This window comes from Lontra canadensis, unplaced genomic scaffold (genome assembly GCF_010015895.1).
Source record: "Lontra canadensis isolate GAN:19392208 unplaced genomic scaffold, GSC_riverotter_1.0 scaffold21, whole genome shotgun sequence".
NCBI lineage: Eukaryota > Metazoa > Chordata > Mammalia > Carnivora > Mustelidae > Lontra > Lontra canadensis.
In genome coordinates, this window is record NW_022631015.1 from 7068578 (window position 1) to 7095445 (window position 26868).

The 26868-nt window shown below is 53.1% G+C and overlaps 1 protein-coding gene across 7 annotated transcripts in view; it reads left to right on the forward strand.

Moving 5' to 3' along the window:
- RREB1 (ras responsive element binding protein 1) overlaps positions 1–23247 on the forward strand; it is a 126980-nt gene extending 103733 nt beyond the window's left edge. For 5 of the 7 annotated variants that reach the window (XM_032861515.1, XM_032861517.1, XM_032861514.1 and 2 more), the window contains 5 exons: positions 2954–3143; positions 4178–7073; positions 13685–13849; positions 18710–19561; positions 21164–23247. In XM_032861515.1, coding sequence (XP_032717406.1) covers positions 2954–3143; positions 4178–7073; positions 13685–13849; positions 18710–19561; positions 21164–21681 — 4621 coding nt within the window. In that variant the 3' untranslated portion in view covers positions 21682–23247. The remainder of the gene's footprint in view (positions 1–2953; positions 3144–4177; positions 7074–13684; positions 13850–18709; positions 19562–21163) is intronic. The other 2 variants (XM_032861518.1, XM_032861520.1) reach the window with 2 other exon arrangements.
- Positions 23248–26868: the final 3621 nt, after the last annotated feature.

Consider the following 26868-nt stretch of genomic DNA (forward strand, 5'->3'; position numbering starts at 1 on the left):
CTGATGGTCCCGTAGGTTTGCTGGGGAAACAGGCTCCTTCCTTCACCCATGCCAGAGTGAGACTCAGTGTTGAGGGCTTCTCTTCTGGGGTTTTTATAAACTGGACCCCCCATCCACATCTGCCGCAAATAGTGCTTTGAGTGTTGTGGAAGCTCCGAAAAACAGACGGGAAATCAGTCCTCTCTCATTGGCTATTTGTAATTAGATGTTTCTCTTCCTCCCCTTTTTTATTTTTATTTTTTTTTTTAGGTGTTACTCTCTTTTACGTGTATTAGGGTCGTGTTAAACATATGTGCAAATAGCACAGTGTGATGACCCTTCATTCCCCCAGTTTCAGGAATTCCTAGCCCATCGTGATTCATCTCTTCCCCCATCCCTGACAACTTCAGAACAAGCCCCCACGCATCACATTTCACTTATTAGTATCTCATCACATATCTGTAAAGGAAAGGGACTTAAAACACACACACACAACCAAAATATTACAGCTTTAAAAGTAACAGCAATTTCTGTCGCCCACTGTCTGGTCAGCGTCAAATGTCCCCAGTCCAGACATTTCTCTCCAGGTTGGGGGATGGCTTCCAGCTGACTGCTGGGGTGGTGACAACAAGGAGTGTGCAGTTGAACTTTAAAGTCTAGGGGGACTGCAGTCCGCGTGGTGGAAGAGAGCAGCGTCGTTTCCATGGCAGCAGGACAGGACGGAGCTGCCGCGGGGCCTTGGGGTCACAGGCCCTCCACACGGGCCACGTGGCCCTTGATGAAACTGTCACTTGGGCAGCTGCGGCCAGGCTGCTTTTCCTTCTTCACTTCCTCACGGCGTAGCCCTCTGGGTACTTTGGCCAAGGTTCCCTGTAGTTGGGGGGCCACCCGGAACATGGGCCACGTGCCTATGACGAGTTCCCGGGGATCAGGGCCAGGGTGGGAGGAGGAAGCGGCGCCGTGTGGGCCCATAGCTGTGAGAAATGTCGGTACCTAAAGGCAGCCCAGGTTCTCTGTGGCCCTGCTTTCCCTCGAGCCTTCATCACGCCGGGTTCCCATGAGCCACTCAAAACACAAAAGTCATCCTGAAGGAACCCGGGATTCTAAATTTAATGGAATGATGACAGGAATCTCATGGTGAGATGCGGCCGGGGTGGCCCGGGAGAAGGGAGAGGCGGACACACAATAGGACCTCACTTGCCATGGCCGGCCACGATGTGATAAGGACAGTGGACTCGCACATACTTGGCACCTCTTTCTTTCAGCACGAGAGGAAAGGAGCTCAGCTGCTTCCCGGGTGATTTACTGTCTCTTTATTAACAGAGAAGAGTTTCAGAGCAAAGGAAGTTCCCGCTAAGGTCTGTGTGGTGTAAACTCGGGCGGGTCCCTGTACCGCTCGATGTCGCATGTGCCTTCCTGTGGAGCACTAACAGCACCTGCTTTAGGGGCTTTGTGAGAGACAAATGCGTGTGTACACGCAAATACTTGGAAAGGTGCTAGGCCCACAGCCCCATCCACCAGAACTTTCTGCGGTCATAGAAACACACGTGTGTTAGGTCAGCGCTACCTGAGGCCGCTGTTGAAGTGAGAGTAATGTGATTGAGGAAATTTTAATTAATTTAGGTAGTCCCGTGTGGTTGGGGTGGCTACTGTATTCCGTACTGGTCTAGGGGTTGTTGATGATCGGGTTGTTGTCAGGATGGTTCTCAGTGAAGACTCAGATGGTGACGCTGGTGTGGAGAGTGGAGGAATCGTCATAAAATGCAGTTGGGGCCACCTGGCTGGCTCAGTCAGTTCAGCAAGAGACTCTCAATTTCGGCTCAGGTCATGATCTCAGGATTGTGAGATCAGGCCCTGCAGCAGGCTCCATGCTGGGCATGGAACCTGCTCAAGATTTTCTCTCTTTCGGGGCGCCTGGGTGGCTCAGTGGGTTGGGCCTCTGCCTTCGGCTCAGGTCATGATCTCGGGGTCCTGGGATTGAGCCCCGTATCAGGCTCTCTGCTCAGCGGGGAGCCTGCTTCCTCCTCTCTCTCTGCCTGCCTCTGCCTGCTTGTGGTATCTCTCTCTGTCAAATAAATAAATACAATCTTAAAAAAAAAAAAAAGATTTTCTCTTTTTCCTCTTTCTCTGCCCCCCCCCACTTCCCTCTGTCTCTGTCTCTCTCCGTCCCCCCTTCCCCTCTAAAAAAATAAAAGTAAACAATAATAATAAAATATGTTTGTTTCACATCTGTGTGGCCCAGGACACTTAAGGTATAGGTTATCTCTGAAGTGGAGGGTACTGACCTTTAGATGGACTGCATCCATGGGAGTCTTTCAAGGAAAGGGCGACAGTATCATAACAGGTGTGGGCGGGAGGACAAACGAGGTTCATATTTTATCTTTGCTCCATACTTGGCCGTATGACCTCAGCCACGTTGTGTAAGGTTAAGAACCTCGGTGTTACCATTGATACAATGAAAGTCAGGATACCCACCCGCGTACCAGGGGCGTGCTCTGTGCCCCTGCAGGATGCCTGGCTCCTAATCTAGGAGCCACGATTGTCTTTCAGATAATGTTGGTAATAATATCAGAATTGAATACGTAGTCACTGTCGCATGCTATGAATTCACTCGGAAAATTTGATTATCATTTCATCCTGATCATTCATCCTCGTCAGAGACGGGGGTGTTCTTGATTCTATGCAAATGTATGCTATTTGACTTTTAAACATTTATGATAATTAGAATCCATTGAGTCGTGGGAAGGAGCAAAGCCTTTCAAATGATCACTTTGTCTGCAGAAATTGGTAAAATACCATTTTTTTTAGAGGAAGAGTTTTCTTGGTCCTAACCACGAACAGAGTAGCTCCTTGACGTCGTATTATTTTTACTTCTGTTGAAATGAAGCAACAAAAAAATACCATAATACACTACTGGGCAAGTGGAGACTCGGACTTGGCTGCTCCCTCATATCCTGTCCCTCTTTTCTGCCAGATGTGACATTTGCTGCGTTACCTTTCGAACACACCGAGGATTGCTGCGCCACAACGCACTTGTCCACAAACAGCTTCCCAGGGACGCGATGGGAAGGCCTTTCATTCAGAACAACCCTTCCATTCCTGCTGGCTTCCATGACTTAGGATTCACTGACTTCTCCTGTCGGAAGTTTCCTCGAATTTCTCAGGTATTTTGCTCTGCCTGTGGACCCAGCAGCCACCTCCATGGGCGTGTCGTTGGACTAGCCACCCCCCGCCCCCCCAACCTCCCCCCCACCCCTCGCCCTGGCACCCTGACGCTTTCCTTCCTTAAAACGTTGTCAGTTGGGTTTTGTCTCTTTTTCTTTTTTTATCACAACCTTTTTCTTGAAATTCAGCTTGATCCTTTCAGTCTTCAGTGGGTGGGTCATTGAGCTGAGAGGGATAGGTGGGCTTCTATTTTGCATTGAATTTCTTATTAATTTGTATGTCTAGATCACCTGTGCTTTTTGCCCATTCCTGGGGCATTTGGATTTAAAGTTGCAAATTGCTCACCACCCCTACCCCAGCCCTATCTGAATTGAATTTGTATTATTTTTAATATTTAATACCCATATTACAGGTATTTCTAGTGTTGTAGTTTCAATGAAAAATGTTTTTGATCATTAGTAACCTGAACCATACTTGTTCTCTGCCTATAAAACACTGCTGAAACTACTTTGAAACTTCTTAAAATAATTGAGGTAGAGGATATCAACAGGGCAACTCTCGAGGCACGGAAGCCTCAAGTTCAGTGAATTATTCCGTGTGTACACGTAGATGCACATACCCACATGTATGCACTCCCATAACTCTCCCCCAGGTGGCGCTGCCTCACACACACCCCCTCCCCCGCCCCCCTCAATGCCCTTTCTCCGCCAGTTCTCCGCTGGTGGTAGGAAGTCCCCAGCCCATCGGTTTTTAAGAAGAGGGTTAATCCCATCTTTGTGATGTTACTACTTAACCATATTTCATTGCTTCCCTGAGATACCCTAGAGACTGATGTCATTCATGAAGCGAAATGAGGCTTCAGGTGCTTTGGGGGTGTTCCTGATTCAGTCGGGAGCAGGCATTAGCAAGCAGGAGGAGGCCAGGGCTGGGGCCTGGGGCAGCTTATTCAACAGATACCTCCTGCATCTCAGGGTGGTGATTACGTTTAAATCCTCTTTATTCCCTTGCTGTTGCCGACCTGGCTTCCACGCAGGCCTGGTGTGAGACAAACCTACGAAGGTGCATCAGCGAGCAGCACCGTTTCATCTGCGAGACCTGTGACAAGGCGTTCCCCATGCGCTCCTCCCTCGCCCTGCACAGGCAGACCCACGTCTCCGCGGACCAGGGACGGGAAAGGCTGCAGGCCAGGACCCTGGCCGGTGACGCCCCGGACCAGAAGGTCTTCCTGGCCTTCCTGGGCCTGCAGCACACCAAAGACATCAGGCCTGCCCCCACCGAGGAGCCCTTGCCAGATGACAACCAAGCAATACAGCTCCAGACACTCAGATGTCAGCTACCTCAGGACCCTGGCTGCACCAGCATGCTGAGTCTGTCCCCTTTTGAAGCTGCTTCCCTGGGTGGCTCTCTCACGGTCCTCCCGGCTACCAAGGAGAACATGAAGCACCTGTCCCTGCAGCCCTTCCAGAAGGGCTTCATCATCCAGCCTGACAGCAGCATCGTGGTCAAGCCCATCTCTGGCGAGTCCGCCATCGAGCTGGCGGACATCCAGCAGATTCTGAAGATGGCAGCCTCCGCTCCCCCACAGATCAGTCTTCCGCCTCTGTCCAAGGCCCCCGCTGCCCCTCTGCAGGCCATCTTCAAACACATGCCCCCTCTGAAGCCAAAGCCCCTGGTCACCCCGCGGACGGTGGTGGCCACTTCCACGCCCCCGCCTCTCCTCAATGCCCAGCAGGCCTCCCCCGGCTGCATCAGCCCCAGCCTCCCCCCGCCACCCCTGAAGCTCCTCAAAAGCCCCATGGAGGCAGCTTCCAGTGCCCACCTGCTGCCGTCCCAGGCGGGAGCCCAGCCAGACACCACCACGCAGCTCTTCCTGCAGCAGCCACGGGTGGACCTGCCGGGCCAGGCCGAGATGAAGACGCAGCTGGAACAAGACAGCATCATCGAGGCCCTGCTGCCTCTGAGCATGGAGGCCAAGATCAAGCAGGAGATAACGGAGGGGGACCTCAAGGCCATCATGACGGGGCCTGGTGGCAAGAAGACGCCAGCCATGCGCAAGGTGCTCTACCCCTGCCGCTTCTGCAACCAGGTGTTCGCCTTCTCCGGGGTGCTACGCGCGCACGTGCGCTCCCACCTGGGCATCTCGCCGTACCAGTGCAACATCTGCGACTACATCGCCGCCGACAAGGCCGCGCTCATCCGCCACCTGCGCACGCACAGCGGCGAGCGGCCCTACATCTGCAAGATCTGCCACTACCCCTTCACCGTCAAGGCCAACTGCGAGCGGCACCTGCGCAAGAAGCACCTCAAGGCCACGCGCAAGGACATCGAGAAGAACATCGAGTACGTGACCAGCAGCGCCGCGGAGATGGTGGACGCCTTCTGCGCCCCGGACACGGTGTGCCGGCTGTGCGGCGAGGACCTGAAGCACTACCGCGCTCTGCGCATCCACATGCGCACGCACTGCGGCCGCGGCCTGGGCGGCTGCCCCAAGGGCCGCAAGCCCTTCGAGTGCAAGGAGTGCAGCGCTGCCTTCTCGGCCAAGCGCAACTGCGTCCACCACATCCTCAAGCAGCACCTGCACGTGCCTGAGCACGACATCGAGAGCTATGTCCTGGCGGCCGACGGCCTGAGCCATGCCGACGCGGCCGCCGAGGCTGCGGGGAGGATGGAGGACGGTGGCGGGACCTTCAGCGACCGTAAGCCCCTGTCTGCCTTCCTGGAGCCGCAGAACGGCTTTCTTCACGGGGCGCCGCAGCCGCTGCCACCCCACGTCTCCGTCAAGCTGGAGCCCGCTGGCAACTTCCCGGTGGACTTCAACGAGCCCCTGGACTTTTCCCAGAAGGGCCTGGCCTTGGTCCAGGTGAAGCAGGAGAACGTCGCTGGCTTCCTGAGCCCCTCCTCCTCGGCGCCCTATGACTGCTCCCTGGAGCCCATCGACCTGTCCATCCCCAAGAACTTCAGGAAAGGAGACAAGGATGCCACCGCTCCCGGGGAAGCCAAGAAGCCAGAGCAGGACCCAGGGAACTGCGAGCAGCCCACTCCCTGTCCTCCGCCGTGCCCTACCCTGCCAGTGACCTTGGGGCCCAGCGGGATCCTGGAAAAGCCCGGGGCCTCTGCAGCCAGCATTCTGGAAGCCCATGCTCAGCCCTTGCAGGGCTCAGTTCAGCTTGCTGTCCCCATCTACTCCTCCGCTCTGGTCAACAGCCCCCCCATTTTGGGCAGTTCCACGCTCATCAGCAGCCCCGCACTGCTGCGGCCGCTGCGCCCCAAGCCCCCACTGCTCTTGCCAAAGCCCCCCGTGACAGAAGAGCTGCCCCCGCTGGCCTCTATCGCCCAGATCATCTCATCGGTGTCCTCAGCCCCCACCTTGCTGAAAGCGAAGGTGGCCGACCTGGGGCCCACGAGCACGGGCAGTAACAGCACAGCCCCAGACGGCTTGGGGAGCACTGTCCCCAGAGCCGCTGCTGCCCCCGCCAACACCACCAGCCCAAAAGAATCCAGCGACCCATCCCCTCCTGCCAACAGCCCGGAGGCGGCCTCACCCACCGAGCAGGGGCCAGTGGGCTTGTCCAAGAAGAGGGGTCGGAAAAAGGGCATGAGGAGCCGGCCCCGCTCCAGCAGCGGCGGGGTGGACCTGGACTCCAGCGGGGAATTTGCCAGCATTGAGAAGATGCTGGCCACGACGGACACCAACAAGTTCAGTCCGTTCCTACAGACCGCAGAGGACGATGCTCAGGATGAAGTGGCTGGAGCCTCCGCGGACCCCCACGGGCCCAGTGACGAGGAGCAGGGCAGCCCTCCCGAAGACAAGCTGCTGAGGGCCAAGCGGAACTCCTACGCCAACTGCCTGCAGAAGATCAACTGTCCCCACTGCCCCCGGGTCTTCCCCTGGGCCAGCTCCCTCCAGAGGCACATGCTCACGCACACTGGTAAGAGGGCCCGCCAGGCCAGGAGCACTACTGCCCGGAGGGGAGGCTGTGGCCTGGCTGGCCAGGGAGAGGGGGACATGGGGAGGGGGGCAGGCTTGGAAGCGTGGGACCCTTTCCCCACAACCCCATTTCTAGCTTCTCCCTCAGTCTCGGGAGCCGGGGGCTTGCCTGGTGGTGCTGAAAGTTCTTCCCTTTGTGCCCTTGTCACCAGAATCACCTGTCCCCACTGTCTCAGCTCCCGAAGGGCTGCTGGTGAAGGCAAGCATTGCACATCGGTGTTTGGGGATGAAAATGGTCCTGAGTCCATTGGATCACTGACGTTCACCTGCCTCTTCCCTTAAAGCGGGGTGTAGCAAGATTACCCAGTGACCCACAGGAGCCAGTGAGGGAGAAGTAGAAGTTGGTGTTAAGGGATGAGCCACGGTGGCCTCGCTGCTTTGGTGGCAAAAACTGCCTACCCAGTTCTGCAGAGCAGCTTTGAGCACTGAACGTTCCATGAAGTTCGTTTGGCTCCGTATATTCTTAAAGGGAATACTGTAGATTTCACTGTTCTCTTTCATTTCACTGAGGCAATCCTGCCTTCCCAGTTATGGGGAAGATCGGTGACAAGGAGTGATAGAATTTTTTTTAATTTTATTTATACTAAAATCATCAGCTGTTCTTAGAGAAACAGCCAATGTTCAGACGTAAATTGTAAGAGGATTGCCGGAAGTATTTTTTGTGTTAGTTTCTATATGTTGATTTTTTAAGAGAGCTTGAAGAGGATACATTTTAAGTAATACTTAAAATGTAAAATGTACTATTCCGGATACTTGGAATAGTCACATGACCATATACTCTCCTCTTAATTCTGATTTACTGAATATTTATACAGGGTTTATATCCTTGAACTGAAGGTAAATTGGGTGAGGTCCTTAGTCTTTTGGAGATTACCACGTGAATACTAATATGTAGGACCTGAAACCCAAGAGAGAATCGTATGATACAGGTTTGCCAGATAAAATACTGGATGCCAGTTAACTTTAAATTTCAGATAAAAAGCAAATAATTTTTAGGGTAGGTATTTTTCCGTGCAGTACTGGGGATAGACTAAATACTGAATTGTCATTTATCTGAAATTGAGACTGGAGTGTTTTTAGTTGCTAAATCTGGCAACCATAGTCAGTTACAAGGCGGACCTAGACAGTTACAAGGGTTACAAGGCAGATACTGGGAATGAGGTGTGAGCCACGCTCAGTCCCCAAGTGCAAAGGCTTCATTCAGAAGCGGGGGTGATCATCTCAGAAGCTTACAAGAAGCCCATAGCAGGCTATTTCTACTAATGACGGAGGGAGGTCGCCGAGCAGTCCCTGAGAAACGGGGAGGGGAGAGCAAGTGGGGGCGGGGGTCTCTCTGGTCTGGTGGGACCTCGAATCCAGGACTCTGGTGGCAGCAAGCCAGAAGTGCCTGTCCACAAAAGATTCCACTCCTGAACGGAATTTCTAGATTTGGGAAGTGCATGCTGCATTTTTAGACTGTCCTTTTCATTTGAAACCCTGTAAACCTGACAAAGTCAAGTCACAGTTCCCCGAAGGAAGCGGTTCAGAAAAGAAAATGCGTGGTCAATAGGCAGTGCCCCACACCAGGCTCTTGCTACCCTTTCTGGGGGGGGCCTTGTTTGTCACCTATAGAGCCTTTGGAGAAGTGAGTAATCGTGTTACCACTTTTCAGAAAGCAGATGGCTCAGTCTGACGGGGCATTTGGCTCTTGCCATGCCCAACCCTCTGCACGCCCTCCCCGCAGCTGGGAGTCCTGTGCTTAGCAGAAAGTGTGCATGTTGTCCGTGGGTGAGGCCGTCTACTCCTGGACTTTGTCCTCCCAGCAAACCACCAGTATCCCTAGGAGGACCGGAGCACCTGGCATTTCCTTCCCAGAGTTGTGTCCACGTCTTGCATGTGTCTGCTGGAAGTTCCCACTTGTGAATGCAGTCATTTTAGTCACCTGGCTTTTGAATGCATTTAAAGTCTCATAGCTTCTGAAAGTGGGCAAGGAACGAGGGAGGTTTGTTGAAGATGGAGTAGGTTGGGGTGGGCGTAAATGTCAACGCGTTCTGCCACTTATTCCTAAGCAATTCCTGGGCCTTTGGTGACAGGCCGATCCGTGACCTCCTGTCCAACCTGTTCTCATTCCCATGTCCTCCTGCTGCGGGTTTCTGGCTTTGACTTGAGGGGAGCACTCAGGGTTGGTAGAGAGACCTTCCAGAGCTAGTCTTCCTGACTGTCCCATGAGGGCGATGTTGTCCATGTCTTGAAGCAAAGAGATGAAGGCTGAGTGACACTGAGTAACAGCGTGTAGTCCTATGCTGGGTCACGAGTTGGTTGAGCCTGAGTTCAAAGCCAGGGTCACGTTCCCTGCAGCTGCCCCACGGTCGGGGTGTGTGGCTGCTGCTTTTCTGCTAGCAGGTGCAGAGGGCGTGTGTCTCCTCTCACGACCTGTCCTGACACGGTCCAGTGCAGAAGGCTGGCGGGGGCTGGAGAGGAGATGAACACGGATACAAATCCTAGCAGTCAGCCCTGATGGTGGCCTCAGGATGGTACTAGCCACACGCATAGATGCTGTCTCAGCTGGTGCCCCCTGGGCTTCGTGAACTGCCTTTGCTGTCCTCCTGCTTTGGCTTCCAGGGACAGCCTCGGCATCACCTCCATTAAATAATCTTACAGAGCACTTGGCCATGCCTGGTGCTGTGTTAGAACATTTCCATCCTCGAGTGTCACGGCTGGACGCAGCCTGGGAAACCATCTGACCCACCCACGCTTCCCACAGACTGGTAGAGGCTCTGCTGTTGAAGAATCCCCTAGTTGTGCTTGGTTCCGTGGCTGGCTGGGACGCGTTCCTTCCAGAAACCTTGGAATAAGCCCGGAGGCCCATGTGTTACGCGCCTGGGAGTTAAACAAGCTTCTGAAACGGCCCTGTAAACAAAAAGCGTTTTACAGGAAAAAGGCCTTCTTTTTCTCTTTCTTTTTCTTTTCTTTTTTTTTTTTTTGGCAGGGGGTGGGGATCGTGCTAAAGTCTAGCTGTGTTCCAGCCCGAAGCTTCTAGCAGTGTCTGGGTTTAGATCACTGTTAGGCAAACTGCGTCTGTGTCTCAAGAGTCCGCTTCCTCCTGACCTCATAGCGGATGCACAGAAGGATCGTAACATCCATCTGTTGTCTCCTAGACAGGCAGCTCTGGGGAGACCAGTGGGGTTGCTGTGGCCCAGGGGCCCATGGCTCAGGTTCTCGGGATCATGTCTCGGGAGGAAGCTGGCATCTGCCATCCTGTTTCATCGCCCGTGGTGAGCTCTCTCTGCATGGCTGAGCTCCCTCATTGAGCTCTCCTCCTGGCCTGTGTCCTAGTGAGCAAGGTCGGTTCCTGGTTCCTTGGCTCCTCTGCCTGAACAGGGTTGCCCTTGGGGAGAGGACAGTCCACTGTCCCTCCCTTTCCCCCCCTCATTTAGGCCCCAGGCCCAGAGAGTACAGAAAATGCAGTCAACCCATTTCCGTTTCTCCTCACCTTCCTCCTTCTCTACTCCCTTTTCTCCTAAAGTGAAGGGCTCTGGACCCTGGGATGACTGAGCCTCCCACCTCTCCTGCCCCCAGCTCTGACATCTTGGGATTCTCCCGCTTGGTTTTAGTGGCTCTTCTCTGCTAGCCTGCGGTCCTCTGCACCCGTCCTGCCCCCCACCCCGTGGCACACAGTCAGCCGGCGTCCAAGTGTGCAGACCTCCGTGTGGAAAATGTTCTGGATACCAGTGCTATTTGGCTACTTCCAACTTTCTAGAGGGACGGCCTTGGCAATCTTTGCCCAGCCAGCAAGCGAGAAGCCATCCCCGCAAGGGTGGAAGGCCACGAAAAGATGTCTATGGGTGGGAAGCCGAATGTCACGCTTACTCTCACTGTTTGTTCTTCTGCTCCTGGTGGCCCCAGTGCCTGCCAGACAGTATCACGTAGTACAGGGTTTCCTCTCTTCTCCTGCCTGCTCTCTGGAAGGGAAACTGTCCAGCTGATGGTTTTCATGGCTCCTGTTGGAGGTGGAGGGGCAGCCGTAGGTGCAAAAGAACACTCCTTGTGGCCATGGGTACATTTAGAAATAAACCCTTGCCAGAGCATGACCTGTGGCAGTCACCCAAATAAATGAATTGTGTGTGATACTTTCCATGTAGATTACCAGTCCCCACGTTTTGGGGAAACCTGTCTCATTAAAAAACACTGGAAGGGCTCGTGTTTTCTCTGTGCCCGCACTCCAGAGAGCACACTGCTCTTTAAAATGGGAGACTTGTATGTCAGTCATATGTCAGTGCAAAGAAACGAGTGAGTGAATGAGTGCGTAAGTGTCAGGCTTTTGCGGTGAGAGAGGATCTCTAAGGGGTTCCTGTTAGTTGTCACTTTGAGAACTTTTCTGACGTCATTGGGTCGTGATCTGAATTTAGCACAGGAATCTGAATCTTCATCACGGGGCGTGAGCCAGGCCGTCCGAACCCCGCTGTAAAATCACAGAGTGCACCATGCAGTGGCAAGGAGCACGGAACCAGTGGTTTTACTTAAAATCAAGAATCCTCCAGTTCCTCGGCAGCCCGGCTTCTGACTGGTCTCACTCCAGCTGGGCCTCCCTCTCAGTCTGGCCTGGCTCAGAAGCTATGGTACTGGATCTTGGATGATAAAGTGTTATTTTTTCATACTTAAAATAAAGACCAAGTAATTATGAAAGGTTATGTTTAATTTTTAGTGAAAAGCAAGAATAATTTGAAGTGTACACTAAAAAAAAAAAAACAACAACCCAAAACACAACAAGTCTTCATCCAAAAGTGTGACTTTTTTTTTTTTTTTTCCCTTCCCAAATGTCATTTGTAAGACTTAGCAGAAAACACTCCCTGAGCTTCATGGAGGGCATCTTGAAAGCAGTCAGTGGGTTCTCCACTTGCTCCTGTAGGTCCCCTGTGGAGTCCTTCAGAGTACAAGTGCCAGGCTTCTGGGTGTCTCCTTCCATGGCTTTGCTGGTTCCAGGCATCTGTGTTTGTAAAAGGTTCCACTGGTGATTTCAAAGCCTCACCCGAAAGGGTCTTGTCGCTCGGGAGGGAAGGGATGGCCCTATGGCCCCCCTCTTTGATGGCTCCTGATGCTGGAACTCCGCGGGCCAGTGATGCCAGCGGTGCTGGGCTGCACACCAGCGTGCTCCATGCGAATGGCGCCCCCTGGAGTTGTGTGGTGCACAGTGCTTCTTTCCTCCTCCCCCTTGTGCTGATAAGGCCTCACTCCTGGCCCAGGCAGTCGGCTCATGGTGAGTGCCGGGCTGCTCACCTGCACGAGATGTGGCACCCGTGGGTCGTCCCCGGGAAGCTGAAGGGCCTCTGTGATTGGTGTTCCCAGGGGGTTGTGCTGGTTGACTTTGGTGCCAGGTCATGACATGTGTGTTTGCGTGTGGCCATCTCAAGGTTACAGGGCTCGCGGGCCGGGCTGCAGCTCGGTCGCTGTGTTTGTTAGTACACAAAACCTGTTCCCTGTAAGAGCAGAAACTGGGACCTTAGCACTTGGGGGAAGTAGAAGAATCCAGTGATAGGGTGAATGATTTACTGCCACCTTCTCTCTCCAGAACTTTGACTCACCCGATCCCTTCCCTTGGCCCCCACCAGCCCCTCACCTCCTCCTTCCCTCCTCGCCCCGGCTTTCCCTGCACCTCCAGCCACACAAACACAGGACCAGCTACAGAGGAGCCGGGTCTGTGTTTTGACGTATTGTCTGTACAGTACAAAAGGAATCAAAATGAAAGGTTAAGACAGGCAGGGCAGAGCAGAGAACTCCTCTCTCAGGAGTTGCCCCATGGTGGGGTAGGGCTCAGCCTAGGCCCTGCTCAGCCGCGTCTCTGCAGGCAGGTGCGTGGCCCGAAGCTCATCTCCTAACACAGACTCGGTCCTGTGTGGGTCACAAGGAACTTTTAATGGAAGGAGCAGGCCTCCTCCATCGTATCCGCTGGGACTGCAGTGAGCTGGGGCAGAGGTCCCCGTAGGACTGTGTCAGCAAGTCAGACGGGAAAGCACGTTTCCCTGCTTTGGGGCCACTGCAGGCAGGCCACATCCGCCTGGGCCAGGGAGAGGGGAATGGCTCCCAGGGACATCCCGGGCTTCCAGATACCAGTTGAATTTCCCAGCGTCAGATGTCCTTGCCATGCCAGAAATTACCGAGAGGTGGCTTCTCTTTGTGACAGATCAGAGGTATTTCCTTGCTGTTCTCTCAAATCCCTTTCCTCTCTCTCTTTTGTTTGTTATTGTTACTAAGATTTTTAATGGTAATACTGTTGTTTTAAACGTCTTGGTTTCATTGTTAATGTTTAGCATTTTGAAGACAAAACCTTCATTCCACTTCATTCAAGATAAGAGAAGATACCACTTGAGCTGTTGCTATTACCAGTGGTTTTTTTTTTTAGAGTGTGTGTGTGTGTGTGTGTGTGTGTGTGTGTGTGTGTGTGTGTTGAAAGGAAGGGGTGGAATGGGGATGGGGAACAAATGCCAGTTATCCCAGGAGAATGAATGGAAAGCGACTTTCCTTTTTCGTTGCAGTAGAAAGCCAGATAAATATATATTTTTTTTCCTGCTTCAGGTCAGAAACCCTTCCCTTGTCAAAAATGCGATGCCTTCTTTTCTACCAAATCTAACTGTGAACGCCACCAGTTGCGCAAACACGGAGTTACCAACTGTTCCCTGAGAAGAAACGGGCTTATCCCCCAATCAAAAGAGAGTGATGTTGGACCCCATGATAGCACAGGTAGTGCTTCCGGGTGACGGAGAGGAGAGGGACAGAAGAGGGCAGCTCCCAGAGCTCTGGCAGCGTGGTAGCGAGCCCCAGCCGTGCAAGCATGGGGGGCTGCCTTTCCCATTTCTCTGTAGGACTCGGCAGGCCATCCCCAGCGGCGGGCTCCGCTGAGGACTGGGAGCAGGCAGTAGGCGGGGGCCTGGGAGACATCCATCGACATGCCCCAGATCGCTTTCCTGAGCGGCTAGGGAAGATCTGTGGCCCTCCCAGCAGACCCCCCTGTTCCTGCCGTGGGGCCCCTCCGGAGGTGGGAGCTCAGCTTGGGGGTGCAGCTCTAGCTCTCGGTAGGATCAAATTTAAAAAGGATATGAAACCCTACTGGCTTTGGGTGTTGTTTCCTCAAAGCCCAGCCTCTGCCGCATCCTACAGAGTGGGGGACGGGCTCCTGCTGCTGTCAGGGTGTTCCAGGAAGTAGTGATGCCAGCCCTCCGCAGGGGAGGGGCGTGTGGGGAGGGGGTGTTTTTCTCTTCAGTAACTCTCCTCCCAGTAAAAAACTTTGTCTTGTTTGAAAAAGCACTCTGCATGTCCTTTCTGTAATCACATCTCTGCTTGACCTGAATCCGGGTATTATTCTCGTGTGCTGATATGTGCTTCCTTCCTCCAGCCCCTACAGAGCAATTAACGACTGCTCAATGCGTCTCCCGGCACCTTTTTTTTTTCCTTACAGCTTCTGTATTCACTCCTGTCCTCTATTCAGTACATTCCAGCATCTCCAAGTGCTAGGGTTCTGTGTCTCCCACCCCCACAAACAGATCAGAAAATCAGCTGCTGTGGGTTCCCTGTTTACATGACTAGTTAGCTGGCTGTGGGTTAGTTACAGCTATGGATTCAGTTCTGCAGATCTCGAAAGCTTGACATTTCCCCATTTCTCGAAGCCAGAGGGGGTCTCCCCAGAGGCTTGTGTCCAGGGGTATAATTGTATCCTGCTTCTCTCCCTCAGATGCGGGTGGGGGTGGGGAGCTGTGTTGTCTGGGGGCCCCCTCCTTTCTCCCCAGCCCCCTTGTCCTTATCTGAGTTCCAGGGGAAGAAGGGCACATCTGAATGGGTAGCATTTCCAGGAAGAGCAATTGATTCCAGACCCTCTCCTTTTCCCCCATGCCTTGCCCCCAGCCCTTGTGAAACAAGGCAGTCCCTGAACTGCCAGGCCCTTTGGTTAGGATCAAACCCTCTAAGGGTGTAAAAATGTGAGCCAGTTTGCCACTTCCTCCCCCCAGCTTCCATTTCTACATAATTGGCCGGCATCTTTGGGTAAAGAAAGCTACGGAACCTTGGAGCCCCGTGAGCCAGAGATCAGCTGTTCCATCCCCAGGAAACCCACAGCGATCCTGGCGGAACTCGAATTTGCTGCAGATGATCGCTCTTAATGTTTAACAGCTGGCTGCTGTTGTCACCTGGTAGCTCCAAACACTTTCTCGAAGCCTGGTTTAAGAAGCAGCTATGTGATTTTACCCATAGTGGTCCCAAAAGAGGGAAAACAGTGGATAACTGAGGGCAAGGGGCACCCTTAGTTTCCCAGGGTGGCCGGCAAGTAAGTACCAAGTGATGAATGCACGTTTTGCCTTCCGCTTCTTGAGCCTGTGGAAGAGCCCAGAACCAGGCCTCCTGCCGACATCTGGGGGTGCGGGCAGCTGTGGGAGCCTGCAGACAGAAAAAGCTAATCAGGACATACATCTTAGCTTCAGTTCACCAAATTTTACATTGTGGGTGTATTTGTTTTTTAAATTTGCAGTTACATAAGTTCTGTTTTGCCAAACCCCATGAGAGCCCCACCTCTGCCTGGTCCTGGACGTTATATAGGGTTTCTTTAAGGGACAAAGCCTCTGGAAAAAGAAAATTCACTGAAAGCTGTAATGTGAAACCAGCGAAGAGAAAATAAATGTTTGGTTTCATTGTGGTCATAATCCATACATAGTAAGAAAGCGGGGGACAAAGAGGTCAGGGAGGTGGGGTTCAGTGATTTCAAGGAGAGTTGCACACCCAAGTGAGCATGGCAGGGGTGTGGGGTGAAGCTCGCTTTCAGGGCTCCCTCCCATGAAGTTAAAAGTGAGGCTTTAGAGGAGGACCATTAAAAAAAAAAAAAAAAAAGGGCAGGTAATGACCAAGGAAGTTCTTGAGGGGTGTATTTTAGGTTTATATGCCTAGCTTTAAGTCCCTAGACATGTTTTATAGTGTAAGTCTGACTTTTTTAATCGTGTAAGTTCTTTAAAGAAAATATACCCTGGATTCCACCCCGAGGAATGCCAGCAGTGCTATGAAGAGGCAGCTCGGGCTTAAAGGGGCACATTGGTCCTTGAACTAAAGCTCTCTGTTCACTTTCTCGTGGGCAGAGAGGTTCCCTGGCCCACTTTGTCTTTGGGGGTCCTTGTGGTTCTTCAGGTGATGCCTGCGAGAGCCTTCATATCTGTGGGCGCCTGCGCTTGACTTTCTAAGTCAGCGGAAACGTGGACGTTTTTATATTGCTCCTTAAGGGTGGCTGGCCTTACCAGCCAGGAGCCCCCGTGCCCAGGCGCACAGGAAATGCTTCTGGGGAGGCCAAACACAGATAGTAGCTTCCTCAACAGCTATGCCCCCGGGCCAGGCCGATTGGTGTTTAGATTGATAGTTGGTCACATCAGCTGAGGAACATGGAACTGCTAGGAAGCAACAGGTAGTTCTTTGTTAAGCTGACCTGAGAGTCTCCACTCTCCCTGTAGGACAAGTGGTGGGTTTATTACCTACTGGTGCACGCAGGATTCCTGCCTCCTCACACAGTTTTTCTTAGGTGTAGCATCACGAATGAGGGGATGGCTAGGGACAGAGAGATTACCAGTTAAGATAGGTGGCGCTGCTCAGAAAAGCCATCTGTTGTGCTACCTGCATTTGAAGGTGTAGGCGGTTGAAGAAGGTGGGATCGAAATAGGACCTGGCGTTAGAAGCTGGATATTCATGAAAGGAGAAGAGGCTAAGTCTACGGTTGCCAAGAGTCCCTTAATAAAAATCAGTTGGAGTTGCTAGAACCTCAAGAGTGCGGGCTGCCCTGTTAAAAGTCTCCCCCTAGTGGAGGTTTGGTGGAGCACAGCCAAGCCCTCTTTTGTTCACCGGAGGAAGTGAGCTGGCCTTTTACTGGATTTAGGGTGAGCTCTCCATTATCCACGCTAAGGAGGGGCTCAAATGTGAGAACAATCTGATATTAGCGTATTTACTTGGGTTTAGTTTCAGGATTCATCACGATTTTTTTTACAATGTCTTAAATATGTTTTGCTATGGTGAACTTGAAAACCCATGTTCTTTGGTGAAAAAAAATGAAATAGTCTAGAATATACTGGGACAAACAGGAAGTAATCAGAGATTAAGATTTTTCTCTTAAGAAACTGAGCATTCTATCCTTTTTTTTTTTAAATAGACTTTATGCCAAAATTCATTTAGTAGATGCTCCCTATTGGGATGATTCAAGAAAATGAATGTATAGTTTTTTTGTAGAGTAAGGCGTAGACGTTGGTGTGTATATCTCAGGAGTCTTCTTTAAACTTTTTGGATAATTTATAAAAATCATTTATTGACACATGGAAGTGTAGGTGGTTGTGGATAAGCCAAAAGCGCCAGACAAGTATGGCCATGGCCACGGGAGGGCCGGCTCCTTCACCCCCATCGCAGGACCACCTTGATGGCAAAGAATCGATCAGGTGACTCAGACTGATGGGCACAGGCGGCCATGGTGACATGTCTGATTACATACATGAGGGGCCGCTTAGGTGCCCGGATCTGCTGGCTCGGGCACTGTAATCAGAGATCCGCACAAGGAGGGAGGTACATCCGACCTAAGTGCCACGAAACCATGGGTTTTGCCAGCCCGATTATGGGAAGAGTTTCTGATCCCTGCAGTAGTAAGTTGGCCATTGGCTCGATAATTAAATAGTAGTTCTCAGCAGACAGCTTCAGGGCCTTAGCATGTAATGAAGAAGCTGTTAAGACCTCATTCAACCTGAGTGAAGAGAAGACGGGGCTTCTGATAAATTCTGTTGTCCGTTCTGCATCATTGGTGCTGCCACAGTGCCATTCCTTAAGGTCATTAAAAAGTGGCAGACTTTCCGCATTTCATTTTGCTGTGGAGGGTGGGCAGGTAGGAGCAGATGAAGAGCTAGGAGAGGTTTCCCCTCTCTGCGTGGGGTCCTCACGAGAGTGAGGGAGGCCCACAGGTGTGCACGCAGCTCCTAATTTTATGCCTTGGAACTCTGGGAATTAGCCGGCAGGCAAGAGCGCCTGTACCATTGCCCAGAATCCGTGCTTTGGGCCAGACTCTGTGAGACACTCATCAGGTACTGTGTTCCGGGAGTGGGCCTATGTATGTTGCATGTTTGTATGATCTCTCTGCACTGGAAAAATAACTTTGACAGCTCCGCTTCCTCAATCTCCCTAGTGCTGCGAGCCTCTTGAATGCACCAGCTCTCCTCTCTCGCAGGTCCTTCTGTCTGTGCTGCCCTGAGTCGCTCACACCTTCCTGGGGGCCTGAGCATCCCTGTGTGGCAGTGGAGGGCTCTGGGCACCGCTACCGGGAGCGGGGGAATGGGGGGGGCAGCTCTGAGAACAGCTGGTCTCTCGACCCCAACACGTGTGTATGTGGAGGGTCCTTTTGCATTTTGTAAATGAAACCCAAGCTCACCACGACCTTCCAGGGATGTGAGTGGGAACAAAGATTGGGGGGAAGAGGCATCCTTGCTGGGGTTGGCATACAGGCTTGGGGGCCGGGTCCAGCTGAGAGTCCCGATGGGGCTCTTGGAAGGGCGTATTGGGTGGCGTCGGCCTCAGCCTGTGCCCCTGTGCTCGCTCCCGCAGATAGCCAGTCGGACGCAGAGACACCAGCGGCGGGCGGTGAAGTGCTGGACCTCACCTCCCGCGAGAAAGAGCAGCCTGCGGCCGAGGGAGCCCCTGCGGCCGAGGGAGCCCCTGCGCCCGACCAGGTCCAGGAGGAGTTCCCCGCAGAGGAGGTGCCGCAGGGCCCGGCCGCACTGCCCGGGGCGGGGGACGAGCAGGAGGCCGGCGAGAGCCAGGAGCACGAGGACAAGCACGGTGTGGAGGAGAGGGACGAGGACGCGGACGGCCCGGAGGAAGACACCGTGAGCAATAAGAGTCTGGACCTCAACCTCGCCAGCCGGCTGATGGGCTTCAAGCTGGCTGAGGGCGACGCGGGCGCCGCGGGCAGCGGGGGCCCCGCCCAGCAGGACCAGAAGCACGCCTGCGACGTCTGCGGCAAGAGCTTCAAGTTCCAGGGGACCCTGAGCCGCCACAGGAAGGCGCACGGCCGCGAGGAGCCCCGGGAGGATGGCCCGGGCGCCAGCGGAGCGGGGGCCGCCGAGGACCCGCAGCCCGGCCCGGCCGCCGCCCCCGCGCCAGAGCCGGAGGAGAAGCCCGCCCACCCCTCAGAGGAACCCCCGGCGGAGGGGGTGGCCTCGTCGTCATCGGAAGCCTCGGGGGACAGGCAGGGCGAGGAGGCGGAGGGCACCTCGGACGGGGAGAGCGTGGCCGAGAAGAAGTCCTCAGAGAAGAGTGACGACGACAAGAAGCCAAAGACCGACTCCCCGAGAAGCGCGGCCAGCAAGGCCGACAAGAGGAAGAAGGTGTGCAGCGTGTGCAACAAGAGGTTCTGGTCCCTGCAGGACCTGACGCGGCACATGAGGTCCCACACAGGTGAGGGCGCGGGGCCGGGGTCAGGGGCGCTTCGCTGGTGGGGGCTCGGCCTGCAGGCTCCGCCTCCCCCGAAGCAGCGAGGCTGAGGCCTGGCCGCGGCGTGCGCGCGGGCCGGTGAAGCCACGTGAACTCGGAATTTGGCGGGGGTTCTCTTCCAGTCGGAATACACTGGCGCCCTGCAGGGTCGCGGCAGGGCGGCCCCTCAGCAGTGCTCGTTTTGAGAGCATTTTGGTCAGTCCTCCAAGCCTCCATCTTCCTAGCTCTAGACCGGGGATGAGGGTTGCCCTGTCCCATAGAAGCATCTAGAAGAACGTGAGCGCTGGGCGTTTGGGGCCCGTGCTGCGCCCGGGAAGGACCGGGGGTGTGGCCTGGGGAGCCGGCAGTAGGGACGGGTGCTCAGCGGTGCTGTGTGGGAGGCTCCCGGCTTGGTTCTCAGCCGTCAGGTGGGAAGTTGGCTGCACATGCGCACAGCGAGGGCCTTTGCCTTGCCCGGCTGTGCAGCGGCTGGTCTGACGTCACTGAACTGGAGCTACACGGGTGTGTCAGGGCGGCCGTGTTCCACGCGTCTCCTCGCCCCTTCTGGAGCTCTCCGTCTACAAACCCTGAGGCGGGGCCATTTTTTTGGTAGAAAGGACAAGACCTGGATATTACTAACAAAACCAAAAGATTTAAACCTATCCCACCCGCCGCCTCCAAAAAGAAGCCCCTAGGGCCTGCATCGAGGTCTGGGCTTTCCTCCTGCCCCTCCCCAGGCAGTCACGGTGCTGGTGCGCACATTCTTCCGGCTCGCTGCTCCGGCCGCCGCGGGGAGGATTTGGAGGGCTCCGTGCTTGGCTCCTAGCAGAGAGATATTCTTGGGCCCCTGGCAGGTGGTGCTCTCAGCTGCTCTCAGTGCAGTATTTGTGAGCAAGAGGGAAAGCCCCAGCTGCTCCAGATCAGAACACAGAGTATCTGGTGTCTTTGACTGGGGAGGTGCCGCTGTCATGTGCAAGCCACAGAAGTGGTGCCCTCTCCCTGCAAGAGGGACCCCACTGCTGTCCTCCCCTGAGGTTCTTTTCAGGCCAGTCTGGGTGTCCATGAGGCTTCCTCCTGGGGACCTTGGTTCCTGCATCAGTGTGTTAATGACCTAGTCAGATGGAGCGCCTGGGTCGCTCAGTTGTTAAGCATCTGCCTTTGTCTCAGGTCATGATCCCAGGGTCCTGGGATGGAGCCCAGCATCAGGCTCCCTGCTCAGTGGGAAGCCTGCTTCTCCCTCTCTTACTTTCCCTGCTTGTATTTCCTCTCTTGCTGTGTTTCTTTCTGTCAAATAAATAAAATCTTAAAAAAAAACAAAAAAACAAAAAAACCAAAAACCTAGTGGGAGAGGTTGAAGGGAGAGAGAAGCTGAGGGTGGCCCCTTGCATTTCTGCTTCCTTATTTTCCAGTTCAGACAAAGAGAATGGTTTCCCCTGAGTCGGGGGGGGTGAGGGGTGGTCATGGCTCCTGCTGCCCGCTGCTCCCGTGCCTGCTTACATGGCTGCTGCTCTCATGTAGGACAGAGAGCTGGATTCTGCTGGCCTTACTGTTAACAGACACGTCCACTTCTTTCTCCCACCACTCCAGGAGAAAGGCCATACAAGTGTCAGACCTGTGAGCGAACCTTCACCCTGAAGCATAGCCTGGTTCGCCATCAGCGGGTCCACCAGAAAGCCAGGCACGCCAAGCAGCACGGGAAGGACAGCGACAAGGAGGAGCGGGGTGAGGAGGACAGTGAGAGTGAGTCCACCCACAGCGGCAACAACCCCGTCTCAGAAAACGAGGCTGACTCGGGTCCACCGGCCAGCAACCACGTGGCTGTCACCCGGAGCCGAAAGGAGAGCCTGGCCAATGCCACCAAGGATCCCAGCCGCAGGGAGGAGCGGGCAGCAGGTCGGACGGCGGGTGCCAGCCAGGCTGAAGCTGGCAGGAGTGCTCCCAAGGCCGCTCCAGGGGGCAGCCCCAAGGGGCAAGCGTCTCTGGGTGACCCTGACCCAGAGACCCCGGCGGCCCTCGTGGAGGCCCTGCCAGAGCTACAAGGCAAGGGGCCCACCCACCCCATCCTGGCCACGGACAGTGCCTCGCCACTCCTGGGGATAGAATGACAGTCCATCATGTCCCCCCACCAGCACACAGACGAAAGCCAGCAGAGCAAAGTGTCCTGAATCTATATTTCATGAGGTTTCCTCAGTGCCCTTCAGCTGTCGGGGAGTGAGAGAGAGAGAGAGACACGAGCAGGAGCGGGCCGTCTTGCCCGGTGCCATAGCCTTACATCTCCGTGCAAGAGACTCCGCACGCACACTTCCGGTGCCTTAAGTACTCACCAGTCCTTCAGTGTCAGCCTGGGCGTGTGTTTCCCCAAAATGACTTTTTGAAACAAACAAAGCATATATTTTAATGAATTTTTTGGAGAGGACCTTTTCATTTAAGCATTAACGTTACCTTCTGTATTGGTGTGTGTGAGCTTGTTCTTGCAAATCTGTGATAGTAACGTACGTTCTGTGAGCTGGAAACAGAAGAAAAAAAATTTGTCCTTGGATACCCATAACCAATAACTGGAAGAAGATGATGTGAATTTCATGTAAATTGCCAGAGGATATGTGGATAAGATGTTTTTTTTTTCTCAAATAGACCTTTTTCTCATTCTGTTTGCTACATGGTGGAGCTGTAATTTGGGCCTCCATATGGCGGGATGTGGTTGATGAAGGTTTCCAGTTGGGCGCCAGCCAAAACCGGGGAAGATTCTAGCTTCAACCTTGTACGTGTTTTCAGCGTTGACATGGTATTACTGTTCAAGTTTCAAGACCTCCGTTCTTAACTTCCAGAGGAGAGTTACGCTGGCAACTTTAACCTATGGAGAACGTGCACAGATGTCCTGTATCTGATTTCCCCCATGTTTGGTATATGTATTATTAATATTATTATTATTATTATTATTATTTCATCAGTTTGCTGGTCTCTGCAGTCAGCAGAAACAAATGGGCAATATTTGTCCGGGGAGACCTGGGCTGCCCCTGGGTCCCTGTGTGGGCATCTGCCCGCAGCTTTCCTTGGCCCCCCACCCCCTGGGTGGTAGCTCTTCTACTGTACTTAGACAAGCCTTTCTTCCATGACTGCAGAATCCAGCGGGGGCCGGGAGGGGTCCTCCCGCACGGGCCGGCCGGAGAGCAGCTCAGAGAGGGGAGAGCGAGGGGGCATGTGCCCAGGGCTTCCGAGGAAGCTAGGTAGCAAGGAGACCCATCCCTCCCCGGTCTCCCTGCCAAACCGGGCCGAAGCCTTACCCGCCTGTGCTACTGTAGTTTGCAAAGCGAGGAAGTACTTCTACTACTACTGGTAATAAAACTGCACGTGCGAGATTGGAAGATGAGAAATAGATTTGTATTTATCTTCCTGTGACGTGGGGTTGGTGCTTGAAGCGAAACATGCTGTTTCTGGTGTTTCTGAAATAGCCCGAACCCCTGGGTGCAAAAAGGCAGGATTTTTTTTTTTTTTTTTCCACGAGCATCCCATGCGGGCCATAGAATTCCCTCACTGTAGCCGCCAGCAGTGATGAGAGACGTTTCCCTACTGTAGCTGACCTTGTGTTCAGCGTCCTGCCCCTCCGCCAAGACCTCTAGGGCGCCCGACCCACTCGCCCTCCCCTGGCCACTCCCCCCCCCCCCCCGCACCCCAGCCCCTTCTGGCCCCTGAGGAGTCTTCCCCCTCCACTTCCACTCACCAATGCAGACACACACACACACCCTTTTCTCCCCCGCTTCCTTCCCAACTCCTCCATTTCTCGGGGCCAAAATCCCAACTGCCCAGACTTCAAAGGAAGATGTTTTTCTCTTGGGTAATTACTTGTGATCTCTTTGCATGTGAAAGGAAAAAGGTCGAGGTATCTATGATTTGTAACTGTACTGGGGATGCCTGAACCCGAGGTGTGACTGACTCTAGAGGGCGACAAATCAGAACCAAGGATCTCCCGTTATCCCTTCACACCCAGTGTGGTTTGCGTAGTTCAAATGCCGGTTCACGCATCCCTTCATTTTTTTTTTTTTTTTTTTTAATGACCATTGTTATTGTTACTGTTGTTGTCACTATTTGGGGTATCTCATGTTTTGTTTCTCTCTGCAACTCTCCACACTAAAACTCGCGACTCTGTGGAGGGAAGCCATGACTGAGCGCTACGCTGCGGTGAGATGTAGCAGGAACGGGCCCGGCCACGCAGCCGGGGGCCACAGCTCGCAATAATCACTATTGATTTAAAGCTTTATTTAGCCTCCATCTGTACCCTCGTAGTCGATAAGGTCTTGCCACATTTTATTAGTGAGATTGAGAAGTGTATTATTTGTTTGTTCTGCTCTCCCCTCCCCCAATATTAAACTGTGAAATTTGTGATTTGTTTAAACTCTGGGTGAATCATAGTTTAGTTTGCATGTCCAGTTAATTTGTTTCTATACAATTTGTTTGATTCTCTTTCTCCTTCTCTCAGGGCTTTTACAAAAAAAAAATAGTATATATATATATATATATATATATCCATATATATATATGGATCTTCTGAAAAGTTTTTTGAGGTGCAAGTTTTTCTCTTGTTTTTCTCTTTGATTTATGGACACAATGCTGAGATTCAATCACTACATGAAACTCCCGGCTGTGAAAACAGAATATAAAACCTAGGGCTGTTTCCCATACAGCCCCAGGGGGGAAGCTATGCGACAGTCGGGTGCCGGTTTCAGAAAGATGCACCATCCCTTCCAACCCTCTCTGTCTCTGTCCTCTCTTTCTTCAAGAAGGAAGTTGATCCCAGTGATTTCAGCCCATGCATTAAACAGGAAACAATAATAAATGTGTAGAATTCATATTTTTCTAAAGGGAACTTAACTGCTGCTCCGTGTTATGTACAAAACCGGTTTATGCCACAGGAACAGAATCACAAGTTTGGTTTTGGTACTTTTTGTTCCTCTTTGTATTCAGTTGTATAGTACTTCCAAATTCAGAATGAGAAGAAAAGCTGTTCTGTATCAAACCACCTAAGCAATAAATGTTATATTTTAAAAATGGCAGATTGCCGGTCACACGGCCATCCTGTGATTTGCTGTCATCCTGCCAGCGTGTCCTCGCCCCTCACCCGTGCGGGACAGGCCACTGACATCTGGGGCCATCGGGGGAACCGCATGCCTGCTCCCTGACCCAGGAGGTGATGAGGCTGCTGCTTTAGCGACGGCTGAAGCCAGGAAATGGGTCTCTGGGCCGCACCTCCTGGGGTGTCCACACCAGCTAGAAGGGCTTGCATTGCCCCGGGGTACAGGAGAACCCACGCAGATGGGAGGTCTGTCGTTGTAAAGTCACAAATGGGCAAAGGCCTGAAGCTTGGAAGCCGGGACCCAGCAGCTCTGGAGGGAGCTGGGTTCGGGGCGAGGTAACTGGAGACAGGGCTTCAAATGCACCGACCGTGCTGTCGGTCTAAGCCCCAGGTCACGGCAGGACGAGTTACAGTGCTCTGGTCTGTAAGGACTCCCCTCACCACCACCCCCACCCACACACACACAGCCGCCTCCACACTCAGCCTGGCTCCCAGCTCCACGCTGAGCCCAACCCCCCGAGCTGCCCAGGCGTCCCTCTGAAAACATCAGTTCCTTTCATTCCCCCTTCCACTAGGGAAAGTAAACATCCAGAAGACGGTTGCAAGGGAAGAAGCTGCATGGGGTGCTCGGCCTCTGGCTAAGACAGCCCTTGGCTTACACCTAGGGGCTACCTGTGCTGGCCCAGAGTTCTTTGAAGGCACAATGGAAGAAAAAACCCACACCCAACTTCTTTCCTAATAAACAGACTACTGTTAAAGAAGCTCATTATATAGATTTCTTTGGAAGCCACAAAATAAATTTTGCAAAAAAATGTCCAGGGTACAAGTGCTAGCTCCCTTGCTTTTCCAAAACAGCGGCCTGGAAACCTGGCCACCACCTGGGACATGGGCTGCGCGGGCCTGCACTGGGCTCCCCACCCACGACCGGGAACACCAGTCGTGCCGTCACTGTCTCTCAAATAATTATATAACATATTTCAAAATAAAATCAGTTTCACTTTTGTACTTGTCCCAACGTGGCAGAGGTCAACGAGCTACCCTGAGCTTGGGGACATGTTTAGTTGTTCATCCCTTCCCGGGACCTCGTTAACGTTGACGACGCATTTAGTCAACAAAGTTGTTCCTGGGCAGGCAGTGTATGCCCAGCACTGTCCTGGGCACGGAGAATACAGCAGGAACAAAACACATTTCTTTCTTGGTGGAACTTGGACCTTGACAGTGGCAGACAATACACAGACTGGCTGAGAGCAGTGCAGAGTTAATGCAAGTGTCTGGGGAGGGTCCCAGAGAGAAAGGCCTTTGGGGGGGTGGGTGTTACCGTGCCCTGCAGAAGCCATGTGACCAGTGTGGGGTGGGACAGCGGGGGACAAGGGTTGCGGGGCTTGCTGGCGATGTGTGGACTGGGGGATGACGGGACAAGGGTGGACATGGGGAGGCCATCAGGAGGCAGCCACAGTGATGTAGGCTGGACATGGTAGTGGCTTGGAGCAGAGTGGTGAGGTAGAGATGCGGAGAAGAGGTTGGGGTCAGGGTGTATTTTCAAGGGTTGCTGCCAGCATGGGTTGACCCGTCAGGTCCAGGAGCTACAGAGAAGTCAAAGCTTGGAGAGTCCACCCAGAACACACGGGCTCACAGCTTGGCTGTCATGTCCAGGAATCCAGAATTCATTTTTTTTTGGAGATTTTATTTATTTATTTGACAGAAACACAGTAAGAGAGGGAATACAAGCAGGGGGAGTGGGAGAGGGAGAAACAGGCTTCCCGCGGAGCAGGGAGCCCAATATGGGGCTCCATCCCAGGACCCTGGGATCGTGACCAGAGCCAAAGGCACATGCTTAACTGAGATGTCATTTATTTATTTGAGAGAGAGCACGAGTGGGGGCGGGGTGCAGAGGGAAAGGAAGAAGCGGACTCCCCACTGAGCAGAGAGCCCGATGCTGGGCTCGATCCCAGGACCCACAGATCCTGACCGGAGCCGAAGGCAGAGGCTTAACTGATTGAACCACCAGTGTCCCCCAGAATTCACTCTTAAAAGAGGGGGCTTCACAAGCGTCCATCAACAGATAAATTGAAAGATGTATGTGTGTGTGTATATATATATATTATATATATAAGTAATATATAATAATATATAACATATATAATGGAATATTATTCAGCCATAAAAAGAATGAAATCTTGCCATTTACAACATGGATGGAACTAGAGAGTATCATACTAAGCAA